Source organism: Zootoca vivipara, chromosome 13 (genome assembly GCF_963506605.1).
Source record: "Zootoca vivipara chromosome 13, rZooViv1.1, whole genome shotgun sequence".
Taxonomy (NCBI): domain Eukaryota; kingdom Metazoa; phylum Chordata; class Lepidosauria; order Squamata; family Lacertidae; genus Zootoca; species Zootoca vivipara.
The window spans coordinates 24,028,784-24,042,655 of record NC_083288.1 but is presented as its reverse complement, the minus strand read 5'-3'; the positions used below and the strand labels follow the sequence as shown (position 1 = coordinate 24,042,655).

Here is a 13,872-nt window from a genome sequence, read left to right as displayed (position 1 = left end):
TAAAAGGCTTCTTCCTAGGTTTCTATGGAATGGGTGTTGCCTTTCAGCTTCAGCATCCAACACCTAAGGCAGGCATCCCCAAACTTCGGCCCTCCAGATGTTTTGGACTACAATTCCCATCATCCCTGACCACTGGTCCTGTTAGCTAGGGATCATGGGAGTTGTAGGCCAAAACATCTGGAGGGCCGCAGTTTGGGGATGCCTGACCTAAGGGCTGCAGTAGAATTGCACCAACCGTTTATTATACTGTAATAAGGAGCAGGTACAGTGGTACCTTGGAAGCCGAACGGAATGTTCGGAAACCAACGCACGGCTTCCGATTGGCTGCAGGAAGCTCCTGCAGCCAATCAGAAGCTGCAGAAGCCATGCCTGCGTTTGGGTTCCAAAATAACGTTTGCAAACCAGAACACTTGCTTCCAGGTTTGCGGCATTTGGGAGCTGAAGCGTTCAAGTGGCAAGGTGTTCAGCTTGCAAGATACAACTGTATTTGGTAGGCAGCCTTTATGTTGCTCTGGCTTTTCAGCTAGCCTGGAGAATAATAATAATAATAATAATAATAATAATAATAATAATAATAATAGCCATTGCTGTGATTCAGAATTACACAGAGGCATGACAATGAAAAAGCTGCTGACCTGTGCAAGGGTCTTTTTCTGATGCACCCCATTGTTCAAACTGACTTTCCCATTTTATAGACCTTGTTTTCCTCCAATATTTTTATGTGCTTTTGCTTTTAATAAAACAAATAAGAGCAACCCCCCCCACCTGCTTTACAGTGGGAGTTCTCTTTTTTAAACTGGATTCTAGGATCTTGGCCAAGAAGTAGAGTTGGGTGGGGAATGTGCAGCCCTAAGCCAGATTGCATGCAGTGGTGGGAGCCCCATAGAGTCAAGAGGAGATTCGGGCAGGGGACCCAACATGGATAGAGCAATTGAAAGGGGGTGAGGCACTTAAAATTTTAATTTCAGACCATTGGCAATGGGCAATGATGAAAACATGGAGTGGATGGAGCAATGGATGGGAAGGACCCTCTGGAAACTATCAGTTCGTAGTGGTACCTCTGGGGCAGGATTAACTTGTCCCTTCCCCCAGCATCCCATGGGGCATGGAGGAAATGGCATAGGGAAGAGAGAAGGGATTGGCACTAAGAGGGGGGGTGGGAAGAGATGGCATGCCACTCACTTTTGGCTCCACCCATCTTTAGAAAGATTTCCCTTGAGGGAATGTGGCCATTACAGTACAAAACTTCCCCCTGCTTCAATAAACCATCTATTAAATCTGATTTAATCAGGGGGTTATAATCGCTATATTAAAAAACCTCAAATGGTTATTACAAGAGATCCTAGGTCGATGAAGAAGATGAAGGGGGGCATCAAAGTCAGTTCAGCTGTAGGAAATATGCAGTTTGTGTTTCATGAATGCAAGGCGTTGAATTTCTCAGGGTTCAAATTTCAGCATGAAAGAGTGAGTTGGGTGGGACCCAGTGTGCTGTCGTAGCTAGAGTGCTGGACTTGGACCTAGGAGGCTGAGTGTTCAAATCCCCACCGGACCTTGAAGCTCACTGGGCGATCTGCCTCTTAGCCTAACCCACCTCACAGGGTTGTTTGGGGGATTAATTGAGGAAGGGGAGAACCAGGTACGCCACCATGATTTCCTTGGAGGAAAAGGTGGGATATAAATGCAATAAGAATAAGTAACTTTTTTTGGGGGGGGGGGGAGAATGATGTCAGTTTGCTGCTGCTTGTAGAAGCCTCTCCGACAAAGGTGGCTGGCCCAAATGACAAAACCCAGTTGGTTCATGGAGCTACCAATAAACAACCCGACACGTGATTATTTGCAAAAAGAGCTTGAGGCTATCTCTTTATTGAGAGCGTTACAAAAACGTGCATCTGTCGTGAGGATGACGATGAAGGCAAAGCTGGTGAGGGGGTGCCGTTAAGAAAGTGGCCAAGCCGAGGCACACTTGGGTAAAGCGGGGAGGGGTGCATGCGTTTCTCGCGGTGAGCTGTGGGCGTCCTGCGGGAAGGTTTCTCCCCATAGGTGAGCACAGCTTTCGGAACCGGATTGTCGTTCCTCAGGAGATTCAGAAGTTGCCGGAGTGCTTTTTGCTGGTTGTGACGGTGGTGCTGCTGCCAAAGCTGCTGCCGCTGCCACCACCGCTGCCGCTGTGGTAGCTGATGCTGGTGCTACCTCCACCATGAGATCCTGAGAGGAAGAATGTATTAAAGAAAGGCATTGTGAGACTCCTGAGTTTCATACAACCTCAGATCCTCACTGGTTTCTAATTCCACAAACAGCGTGCCATGGTGACCATTTTAAGTCAGACAGTAATCCCCCTTCTCTGATTGTCTACTCTCATAGCTGCCAAGTCTCCCGTATTCCCCGGGAAACCCCCGTTTTTCCAGCTGTCCCCAGCTGAAAAAACGGATTTTTTTTGTTTTTCCCCGGTTTATTCTGGCGCGGTGGCCATTTTGGAACTGGGCGGAGCATGCTCAGAAGCGACTTTTGATGCTGCTTTGCCCAGTTCCAAAATGGCTGCAGCACGACTTCTGGTGCGGTGGCCATTTTGGAACAGGGCAGAGCAGCATCAAAAGTCTCTTCTGAGCATGCTACGCCCAGTTCTAAAATGGCGGCAGCGCTACTTCCAGTCTGCTACTTCCGGTCCAGTCCCTTATTTCTCAGGCCGGAACTTGGCAGGTATGTCTACCCTATGCATGTCTACTTGGAAATAAAGCCCACTAAGTTCAATAGGACTAACTCCCAGGTAAGTATATACAGGATTGCAGGTTTTTCTTATATCCCCCACACCCCCAAAATCCTCAAACCAGGAGGAAATGTTTGGACCCCTGTCAGGAGAGACTGGTTGTGAAACTACTCTGCAAATGGTGACACTGTGAGGGGAATCAGGAATCTCCTAATGACTCTCAGAACCCTTAACAAACTACAGCTCCCAGAATTCTTGGGGTCGGGAGCCACGGTGTGTTAAAGTGGTGTCACAGTGCTTTAAATGTAGAGTGTAAATGTGGTTTAGATGACCTCCCAGATCTTTTTTCAGATTTTCCCCAACATTGTGTATACCAGCCTTCCTCAACCTTGTGCCTTCCAGATGTTGTTGGACTCCAACTCCCTTCAGTCCCGGCCAGCATGACCAATGATCGGGAATGATGGGAATTGGAGTTCAATGATGCTCAGAGGGCCACAGATTCCCCATCCCTGTTAGAATAATACGAATGACTGACAGTGTAGCTAGGGAATGAGAGAACGGGTGGGTGAAGGAGTACAGACTGCTGTTTTTTTGCTTGTGTAACCTGGAACTCACAATCTCAAGAAACACAGGGTTTTACCCAGTTGCAAGTGCCTAACAAAGTTTTAAGGGGAAATGATGTGCATCTGTGTGCTTGAAAGGCCTCTACGGTAGGTATAGAGAAGCTTTTTGGAGAAACAAGCTAGAAGAAGCCTTACAAATTTGAGACAAACTGCATATCATGCCAGTGCAAGATTTCCTTCTAAGGCAAAATGCAGCTTGGGTGGAAGGCAATTTTTGCTGTGACTGCAGAACTGGGGTGTAAAATTAAGTCCCCATTCCCCGTGCATGTCAGTGTCCTGACATACATATTCAATAGCAGCATCCATGCTTAACATGTTGTGCAGTTTGCTCCAGGACTGGGGTGGGGAAACTGTGGCTCTCCAAAGGTTGTTGGACTTCAGCACACGTCTGCCTCAACCAGGAGGGTCGATGGCAAAGGATGGTGGGAGTTGTAGTCCAGCAACATCTGGAGGGTCACTGGTTCCTCACCTCTGCCTTAGACCAAACCAATGCTGCTCACATGGACTGATAAGAAATCCTCCACTATCTCAGCCAGAGATATTTCCCACCCCAAATCTTGAGATCCTTTCACTCAAGGGTAGACAACATGGCACCCTTCAGATGTTGCTGGACTACAACTCCCACCATCCCTGACCATAGGCTAGGGCTGATGGGAGTTGTAGTCCAACAACATCTTGAGGGGACTATTTTGACTGCTCCTGCTTTAACTGAAGATGATGGAGGCTGAACATTTGAACCTGTGACCTTCTACATACAATGTACATATCTGACTATGGTTCTGCAGCTCCCCCCTGGGGCGTGTAGTATCATTATCCTTCCAGAAACAAAGGCCAGCATTGTAAGACAGAAGGTCAGTTGGTGGTATGGGGTCTTCTCACTGTGCTGTTGTATTGTGAGGGGAATAGTGTTTGTATGAGGTACGTTTTTTCTTTACATTGCAATGGTGTCGAAGCAAAATTCCAAGTATGGTTGATACTTGGCCAATAAATTATTCTATTCTATTCTATTCTAGTCATCTTTTGCAGCAAAAGAACCCACCCGGGCTCACTTCACAAATATATTTTATATGGCAGTGGGAATCCTTACCTTCCTTTGACCATCCTGTCATCCTGTAAAGAAGGAGGAAAAGAAAGGGCAATTAGTAGATGATTAGGAGCAATAGTAGTCCAGCAACATGATTAGGAGCAATAGTAGTCCAGCAACAATAGATATGGAACAACTGAGTGGTTCAAAATTGGGAAAGGAGTACGACAAGGTTGTATATTGTCTCCCTGCTTATTTAACTTATATGCAGAATTCATCATGCGAAAGGCTGGACTAGATGAATCCCAAGCAGGAATTAAGATTGCCGGAAGAAATATCAACAACCTCAGATATGCAGATGACACAACCTTGATGGCAGAAAGCGAGGAGGAATTAAAGAACCTTTTAATGAGGGTGAAAGAGGAGAGCGCAAAATATGGTCTGAAGCTCAACATCAAAAAAACCAAGATCATGGCCACTAGTCCCATCACCTCCTGGCAAATAGAAGGGGAAGAAATGGAGGCAGTGAGAGATTTTACTTTCTTGGGCTCCTTGATCACTGCAGATGGTGACAGCAGTCACGAAATTAAAAGACGCCTGCTTCTTGGGAGAAAAGCAATGACAAACCTAGACAGCATCTTAAAAAGCAGAGACATCACCTTGCCGACAAAGGTCCGTATAGTTAAAGCTATGGTTTTCCCAGTAGTGATGTATGGAAGTGAGAGCTGGACCATAAAGAAGGTTGATCACCAAAGAATTGATGCTTTTGAATTATGGTGCTGGAGGAGACTCTTGAGAGTCCCATGGACTGCAAGAAGATCAAACCTATCCATTCTTAAGGAAATCAGCCCTGAGTGCTCCCTGGAAGGACAGATCGTGAAGCTGAGGCTCCAATACTTTGGCCACCTCATGAGAAGAGAAGAATCCTTGGAAAAGACCCTGATGTTGGGAAAGATTGAGGGCACTAGGAGAAGGGGACGACAGAGGACAAGATGGTTGGACAGTGTTCTCGAAGCTACGAACATGAGTTTGACCAAACTACGGGAGGCAGTGCAAGACAGGAGTGCCTGGCGTGCTATGGTCCATGGGGTCACGAAGAGTCGGACACGACTAAACGACTAAACAACAACAGGAGCAATAGTAGTTGTCCTGGGCAATCTCTGTCCCCAGATGTGTCAGAAACAGCAGGACAAAAGATGCTTTGAGATATAGTAGAGCACCTTCTGATATGGCTGGCCATTGGGATTGCTGACCCCATGGAATAATGAGTTTATTATAATGTGGGTAGTTAACAGAGAATACAAAATGAATTGTAATGCACAATGCTGTCCTTCCCCAAATTATGAAACTATTCCTTGGGAAAGAAGACATCAGTAAGGTCACAGCAGGGGCATCAGGACAGGAAGAGTTGAAAATACCCACTCTCATTGCTGGGATATCACGGGGCATCATATCCCCAAAGTAAAATCTTAGATCTAAAGTCAGACAAAGCTGGACACTCTCCCACTGAAATTATTGGACAGAAAAGTGATAGAGCAATAGACAAATTCACAGAGGAGAGGGCTATTGACAGCTACTATCCAAGATGCCTGTGGTCTGCCTCCATGGTTGGAGACTGGCATGCTTCTGAAAATCACTTGCTGGAAGCCACAGGAGAGGAGAGTGTTCTTATGCTTGGGTCTTGCTCGCAGGCTTCCCACAGGCATCTGGTTGGCCACAGTGCAAACAAGTTGCTGGATTAGATGGGCCATTTGCCTGCTCCACCAGGGCTGTTCTTGAGTACTTATGATGCAATGGGTGTCACTTCTAATATTGCTTTCTATTGATAGAAATAGGCAACCTGCACATTTAGAATAACAGGCATGGAGACGGGCCCCGCTGTCCATGGAGTAAGCAGCAGAAACAGAAAACAGGTCAGAATAGCAGGCATGCCATTTTTCTATGTCTTAGGCAGGCATAGGCAACCTTGGCTCTCCAGATGTTTTGGAACTACAACTCCCATGATTCCTAGCTAGCAGGGCTAGTGGTCAGGGATCATGGGAGTTGTAGTTCCAAAACATCTGGAGAGCCAAGGTTGCCTATGCCTGGTCTTAGGAATGACCTAGAATTTGCACACCTCTTCCCATTCTAAAAATGAAATTGACATCAATCTCAGCATTGGTGTTTCTAAGAGGTGGGCCAATAAAATCAGGGCCATTTTTAATGCGTTCCATGGTAAAAAGAAATCTGGTTTGTCACTAACTGGATACACCAAAAGTCGCCACTGGCTCTCTAAGAGAACATCTATAAGATGCACTTGTTTTCAAGCATTTCTTTCTCATATCATGCTTTACATTTGTATGGGGGGGAAACCTTAAACACTGTTTTAGATGCACACCTAAAAACATCACATATGATGAAGCTCTTGGGAGAACCCTCCCCTTTGGTGGCTCATTCTGATTGCCCAGTTACGTACTTGGAGTCCTGGCCCTCCAGCAGGTTGCGGTAGGTGGCGATCTCCTGTTCCAACCGTGTCTTGATGTCCATGAGCATCTTGTATTCTTGGTTCTGGCGCTCCATGTCGTTCCTCAACTCGGCCAGCTGCTCTTCCACACCAGAGATCAGGTTCTGGATGTGGGCCAGCTGAGCGCAATACCGTCCTTCTGTCTCTGCCAAGCTGGTTTCCAAGCCAGCTTTCTAGTGAGGGAGAAAAAGAAGAGGATCCAGAAATCTACAAACACTGCAAACCGCAAACATCTGTCAGAATGCCGATGACCAGCTCTGTATCTGTCAGTGTTTCTAGATCTCATGAGAGTTTGAGCATTGGCGATTACTGATACTTGTAGGAAGTAATGGTGAGAGTGGCTCTCACTACCTACTTCCGTTGGGAATGTCTGTGCCATTAAGACGTCTGGTTGCCCATGTTGGATAGGCAAAATATGCCAACTAGCTATGCCATTGGAGTGACCCCAGCTGTAAGGTTACCAGACGTCCCCGTTTCCCAGTCCCCGGATTTGCAAATCAGTCCCCATACAAAATCCATTGAAGTTGAAAGTGTCCCCAGATTCATTGAAAAAAAATATCTGGTAACCTTACGCCCAGCGTGGCAATTCGTAGGCCCTTTATCTGTCAATCAACTTCATTCAAGGAAGTTGCCACATACCATGCTAAGCTGCGACTGCAACTCAATCTCCAGGCTCTGTATCGTGCGCCTCAGTTCCGAAACCTCGCTCTTGCCGCTCTGTAACTGCTCTGTATGGGTGGCGACTTCGCGGTTCAGTTCGTCAGTCTGAAAGAAGGAGGGTGAAAAAGTTTCATGCTGGAAATCTTTACAATGAAAAGAAAAGAAATCATGCTATAAGTAATACATACACCACTCAGAGCATACGCGCACTGCAGACTGGCAGTGCAATCTTGTGAATGTCACACTGTGTTGAATGGGACTTCCTCCCAGTTAAGGATGTATAGTAGGGATGAGGAACCAGTGGCCCTCTAAATGTTGATGGACTCCAACTCCCATCACCCCCCAGACAACATGGCCAATGGTCAGAGATTATGGGAGTGGTAGTTCAGCAACATCTGCGTCTGCAGAGTGGAACTGTGTTAATACACATTCTCCTCTTTTTTTTTAAAGAGGGGGGCCCTGGAAACCAACTCTCAGAAGGGTTTTTAGCAGAGTCCTTTTTTAAACTATGATTCCTAAGATTCTTTGGAGGGACTCAAGACCCTTAAAGTGATATGTTAAACTAGGCAATATGCTTTTGGTAAAGCGACCCCAGTCCCTAGGAGAGAAGACCCTACCTTGGAGAAGAACCAAGCTTCCGCATCTCTGCGATTCTTGTCCGCCAGTTGTTCATACTGCTCTCTCATCTCGGTCAAAGCTTTGGTGAGGTCAATTCCAGGCGCGGCATCCATCTCGACGTTGACAGTTCCCGTCAGTTGAGAGTTGTACTCTTTCATTAGCTTGGTAGAGCAAGAATGGAGAGGACAAAGGTGAGGATTCCCCCAGTGTTGCCACCTTTCAACATTCTGCAATAAGTCGTGATGTACTTGGAAGCCTTGCTGTGTAGAATGGCCTTCATGCGATCAAAGGCAAATGGCAACATGCAACAGGTCTGCACACATTTCTGCTAAACTTGGTACCCAACCATTGTTTCTATTGGTCAGGAAGGCCTGGCTTTCTTGCTTCCTGAAGGGGGGAAAGTAATTGTAGCCCTTTGAATTTGCCACTCAGGTAAGGAGGTTTCTAGGGAAGGAGTAGCCTGCCATGTGTGCAAGAGAGAAGGTGGGCGAGGGATTGTAAGCTTGTCACAACCCCTCCCTCTGATCCACGACATTGATGCTGCACCCCAAGATGCATTCTGGCACCATTTTGAAAGAGGCATTCTGTGCTGTCTTGCCAGTAGCTTTGTCATGAATGGTCAGCTCATATGGTAAGTTTCATAAAAAATTTTTTGGGGGAGGGGGTTCTCGTTGGTGAGCCCCTGCTTTGCCACTTGCGGGCTCCTGTTTATGAACTTCTATTATTGTTTTATGTAATTCATGCAACTTTTGTGTACGATGCTCACATCGAAAGGCAGACCCAACACCTCTTAATGGATGCCCCCAAACTGAATTGTAAAGTTGGCTGAAGTTTCCCTGCCCCCTTTCTTTTTCCTTCACTCACCTCCTCGTGGTTCTTGTTGAGGTAAGCCAGATCTTCCTTCAACCCTTCGATCTGCATCTCCAGGTCAGATTTGGACAGAGTCAGCTCATCCAGGACTCTGCGCAGACCATTGATGTCAGCCTCAACGCTCTGGCGGAGGTGCAGCTCATTCTCATATCTGCCAGTTTTGAAAAAGAAAAAGAAAAAAGTCAGCAATGGGTGATGAAATACCTTGTAAATAAACATTCTCCAATAAAGTCTGCCACCTGTATTTCTTGAGATATATTTCTTGATGTTTCCCTCCCTCCCTTCCCTTCTGGTTTCCTTTCAGCTGATATTTTAAATACACCCTCCAGCAAACTTTCTGTCCCCCACTTCCTTTCCTTTTTCCTTTATTCCTCTCTCACTTCCATTCCCCCAGTGAGAGACCTTGAACAGTGGAAAAACAAAATAGGGAAGAAACTTACTTCAGTCTGAAGTCATCAGCAGCCAGCCTAGCATTGTCAATCTCCAAGACAATCCTTGAATTGTCAACTGTGGCATGATGGATCTATACCAAAGGGACAGAGAAGAGAGGAGTGCCCATGAATGCTAGCAAACATTTTTCATTATCTGAGGATGCAGTGGTTGTTCAAGTGGAGAATTGTCAGGAACAAAACATTACTTATTTCGTGGGTGATCTCTAGAGCTCAACATTAGTGATTGTGAATATGCATCTAGAGGATAGTAGATATTATAGACTGACCCTGCTCAACATGGTGCCCTTCAGATGTTGTTGGACTCCAACTTCCATCAGCCCGGTCAGCTTGGCCAATAGTCAAGCATGATGGGAGTTGGAGTCGAACCGCATCTGGAGATCACCAGCTTGGGGAAGGTTGTTCTAGATGAATAAATTTGAAATTAATTCAATTTGAAACTTCTTCAGCAGCCTAGGATTTTTCTGAGGAGAAACTAGTTAACCTAATTTCTTTCCTGGCAAGTCTTAGCATCCTCACATCTGGCATGGCATGATCTGTTCCTTCTTTTGTTCTACATTATGTTTTTTTTCCCTCATGGAATTATAGTGTGGGACCCAACTGAGGCTCTGTCCCAACCTTTGCAATAAAGGATGTTCAACCCAAACAGTTGTCTGCCATCATTTTCTTGGCAAACATCCAAGGGTGGTTTTATGTATTTAGGTAGAAGATGAGCCATCCAAATTAAAGTAACAGACCCATTCCTGTACAGATGAGCGCTTGACTGAATAAGTTTAGGTGCAGTTAATCTATAATGCAGTATAATTGATTGGCAGACTTCTTAATATTTCATTAAAAATAAAATTATTATGACTTCCAGCCATATATCTAAGGGCATGGAGAATGTGCAGCCCTTAGAATAGGATTCTAGCTTCTAGCATGGGGGGTAATGACTCCCCAAGGACTCTTTGAAATACTCTAGGATGACATGGAATTCTTCTTTAAATGATGCAAGAGCAGCGTTTAGAAGCTGTTCCTCCTGAAATGTAGTCGTATGAAATGCAAACTTTCTTCAAAAAATGGATTTATATATTGCGCTAAAAGGTACACTGCCACATCTTTCATAAATGCAAAGTTAATTATGGCTGTGATCCAATGGATCTGGTCCATTGGACCTGGACCTGGAAGAACTGAGTTCAGAGTCTGCTCAAGCCAGTGTGGACTTCAAGATCTAACAAAAGTTTTCTGTGCCCCTTGAAATCAATAGGAACTCCAGATGTTGTAGATTATAACTTTCACCACCCATGACCATTTGACATGGTGGCTGTAGCTGATGGAAGGAGACCACAACATCTGGAGCGCACCACATTAGCTGCTCCCAGGCTGGGCATTTAATGTGCAATTAAGTTCCACTGACTTCAGTGGGACAATGTCTGTTTTGCTGGGTTTGATGCCCTCCGTGTATTAATCTTAGCTCATCCAAGTCTAAAAGGAAACAAAACGATCTGCTCCACAGGATTGTTGGTGAGGATGAATGAGGGAGGAATAAGAAATGAGTGTACAGTGAAGCTTTGAATAGCAATGTGCCCTGCCCTCTTCTAATATTGGAGAGGGTTGTATTGGTCTTAACGGAGTTTCATAGGAAAATGATGGAGGACAGCAGAGAAACCATTTCTCAGCAAGAAGAAGTGGGGGATGACACAGTCAAGACGAGCACCAGTATTTGATATAGGTGTGGGAAGGTTTCTAGTCTGGGGCATGTTTGAATTGAATGTTGGCCTTCAGTTGCTGCTTCCATTGGGCCATGCCGGCTGGGTGTGATGGAGAATGGAGTCCCACAACATCTGGACAAAAGTGAGCAGCAGAAGGGAGACTTTCCTTCCTATGATATCCTAAAGCAGGGATAGCTCACCTCGTACAAACCTCCTGCTCTTGAATTATAGCTTCTACCATCCCTGACCATGCTGACTGGGGTTGATGGAAGCTGGAGCCCAGCAACATCTCAGCCCCCACAAGTTCCCATAGAGCCCCCTGATTTTCCCATCATGGGCCATTCCTTTAGTTTAGTGAAGTGAATGCAAGCAAGTTATTAGTTTATTAGCTCCAAGGAGTTTAATGCAATGATGGGCACACACTAGAAAATTTAGGGTGAGTCACTCACTTGTGCATGCTGATCTGTGGATGACTGCAACATCCCATGTTTACTTGCATGTGTGAGTGAGACATCACAGAGCAAATGTGGCAGAGTATTCAGAGTATTCCGCTTCTCAGTGGGAGCCATTCATTAAGTGATTGGTTTGTCACTTAGCAATAAGGCATCGGGCTGCACCCAAACATGCACCAAACAGCCATACATTTCTATAACCCAGTGCCTCGGATTTTGTGGGGCAGTGACCGACTGCCTTGGAACTTGTACGCAGTTCCTTGCCTTCATTGCTAAGTAACTGCAACCACCCTCTGCGCTTTTCAGGATCAAAGATAATGGCTTGAAGGTATGAGGGCTTAAGGCAACCCAAGGCATGGCATGAAACGCCCTGAGATGGGTAAATCTCAAATTACAACAGTAAATTCATTGAATAGATTTGCGGATATGATAACAGCCTCTACTCCCGTCCTTTTAACGTTAGCCTCATAGGCAGAAATTAAGCTGGTGAAGTTTTCTGCATGACTTATCTTCCGGTTCAATACCAAAGTTAGAAACTTCAGTAGTTTATTGGAGCAAAGCTATGCACATCAGAGTGAATTACTAGTCGCTGTTTGCTTTTCTGTCTCACAAACAGCCTAATTGAATTAGTCTGGGCTTGGTCCTAAACACTTTTAATCATGTCTTGCTATTTTTTGTGATGTCCCTTAACTTCATTTTTTTTATAAAAAAAAGTTACATTCATCAGTTGTTGTTGTTATTATTGATTTAGCATAATAAAAACAATTGCTTCCACAATCCAAATCAGGAATTGTACCATAGATTCCTGCAAAAAGATGGGCCGAAAGCATCATAGGAATGATGATGATATCTGATACATCGTGATTAAATTTGCCATTTTCTACAGCAACAAAGTATCAGAAGACGGAAGCTTCAGAAAGCCACCTCTGGCATCACTGGCATATCCTCTTTGGGAGGCTGTGGGCTCTCCTCCCTTGGAGGCTTTTATTAAGTAGAGGTTGGGTGGCCCTCTGCCATGGATGCTTCAGCTGAGATTCCTGCACTGCAAGGGGTTAAACTAGAGGGCCCTCAGGTTCCCTTCCAACTCAACAATTCTATAATTCTGTGAATGACCGTACCTTGTCACGGATGTCCTCGATGATCTTGAAATAGTGGCTGTAGTCCCTGGATGGGCTGGTGGGAGCCTGCTTCAGGTGCCACTCTCGGATCTTCACCTCCAGCTCTGTGTTGGCTTCCTCCAGAGCACGCACCTTGTCCAAGTAGTTTGCCAGGCGGTCGTTCAGATTCTGCATGGTAACCTTCTCGTTCCCAGTCAGGAGGCCTCCATCGCCACCTCCGGCACCCCCAGCCAAAAAGTCCCCAAAGCCATAGCCGCCGCCTCCTCCACCTCCAGCACCAAAGCAACTTCCATAACCTCCTCCAGCACCAAAGCCACCGCCGTAGCCAAGACCACCACCAGAAACCAAGGAAGTGCCATAGCCGCCTCCTAAGCCTCCCCCTACCCCACATCCATAACCACCTCCTACCCCGGAAGAGACAAGCCTAACGGAGGAGGAAGACACACGGCCGCCACCTCCACCATGCATGCTGGACGATCCAAAGCGGCCAGAGGAGATGCGGCCAGAGCCCAGGCCACCACCATAGGAGGAAGAGGAGCTCTGATAGAAAGACATCGTGGCAACAATGAATGGAAGTTCAGCTGTGAGACTGTTACTCGGCTTGGCTGAGCATGGAAAAAGCTGGCCTTGGCAGTGTCAGCCGGCTCCCTTTTATACTCCTCACGGGGTGTGTTCTGTCCCACAGCAGAAAACACCCTGCTGAAACCACACCCTCAAAGGTGAGGCTCCGTGAAGTAGATGTGCTCTCTTTGAAATGCAGCCACTTGTCCCTTGGTGGGATGCCGCCCCCCCCCCCCGTGTGTGGCGGCTTCTTAAAAACCCAGTTAAACAAAGGAGATTTCATTCCGGGTGCATCACTGTTATTTTTAGCCAGTGCCAAGTGTGCAGATCACATTTCCCTTCTTTTTTATACATTGAACCAAGGGGGGGGGGGGGCAACCCTGTCTGCAGCCAAGCCTAGCCTCATCTCATCTCGGGATTAATTCATTATAATCAAGGATAAAAGTACACAGACGCACACAGCTTCTTCGTTCAGGAATGCCTTTCACTTAACCCCCTTTTCCTTCCCCAGAATGTTTAACAAGCAATTCATTTACTTTGCTTCCTCGCCCCTTCCCGTCTTAATTGCTGTCAGGATTGTGGAATCATAGAGTTGGAAG

General features: G+C 46.1%; 1 protein-coding gene across 1 annotated transcript; it reads right to left on the bottom strand.

Moving 5' to 3' along the window:
• Nucleotides 1-1,830: 1,830 nt before the first annotated feature.
• Nucleotides 1,831-13,343, bottom strand: LOC118094247 (keratin, type I cytoskeletal 15). The gene is made up of 8 exons (XM_035134437.2): nt 12,713-13,343; nt 9,443-9,525; nt 8,997-9,153; nt 8,132-8,293; nt 7,494-7,619; nt 6,807-7,027; nt 4,415-4,437; nt 1,831-2,205 (listed from the first exon to the last, which is right to left on the bottom strand). Exons 1-8 carry the CDS (start codon nt 13,265-13,267, stop codon nt 2,084-2,086), a joined length of 1,449 nt encoding a protein of 482 aa, XP_034990328.1. The 5' UTR covers nt 13,268-13,343; the 3' UTR covers nt 1,831-2,083.
• Nucleotides 13,344-13,872: the final 529 nt, after the last annotated feature.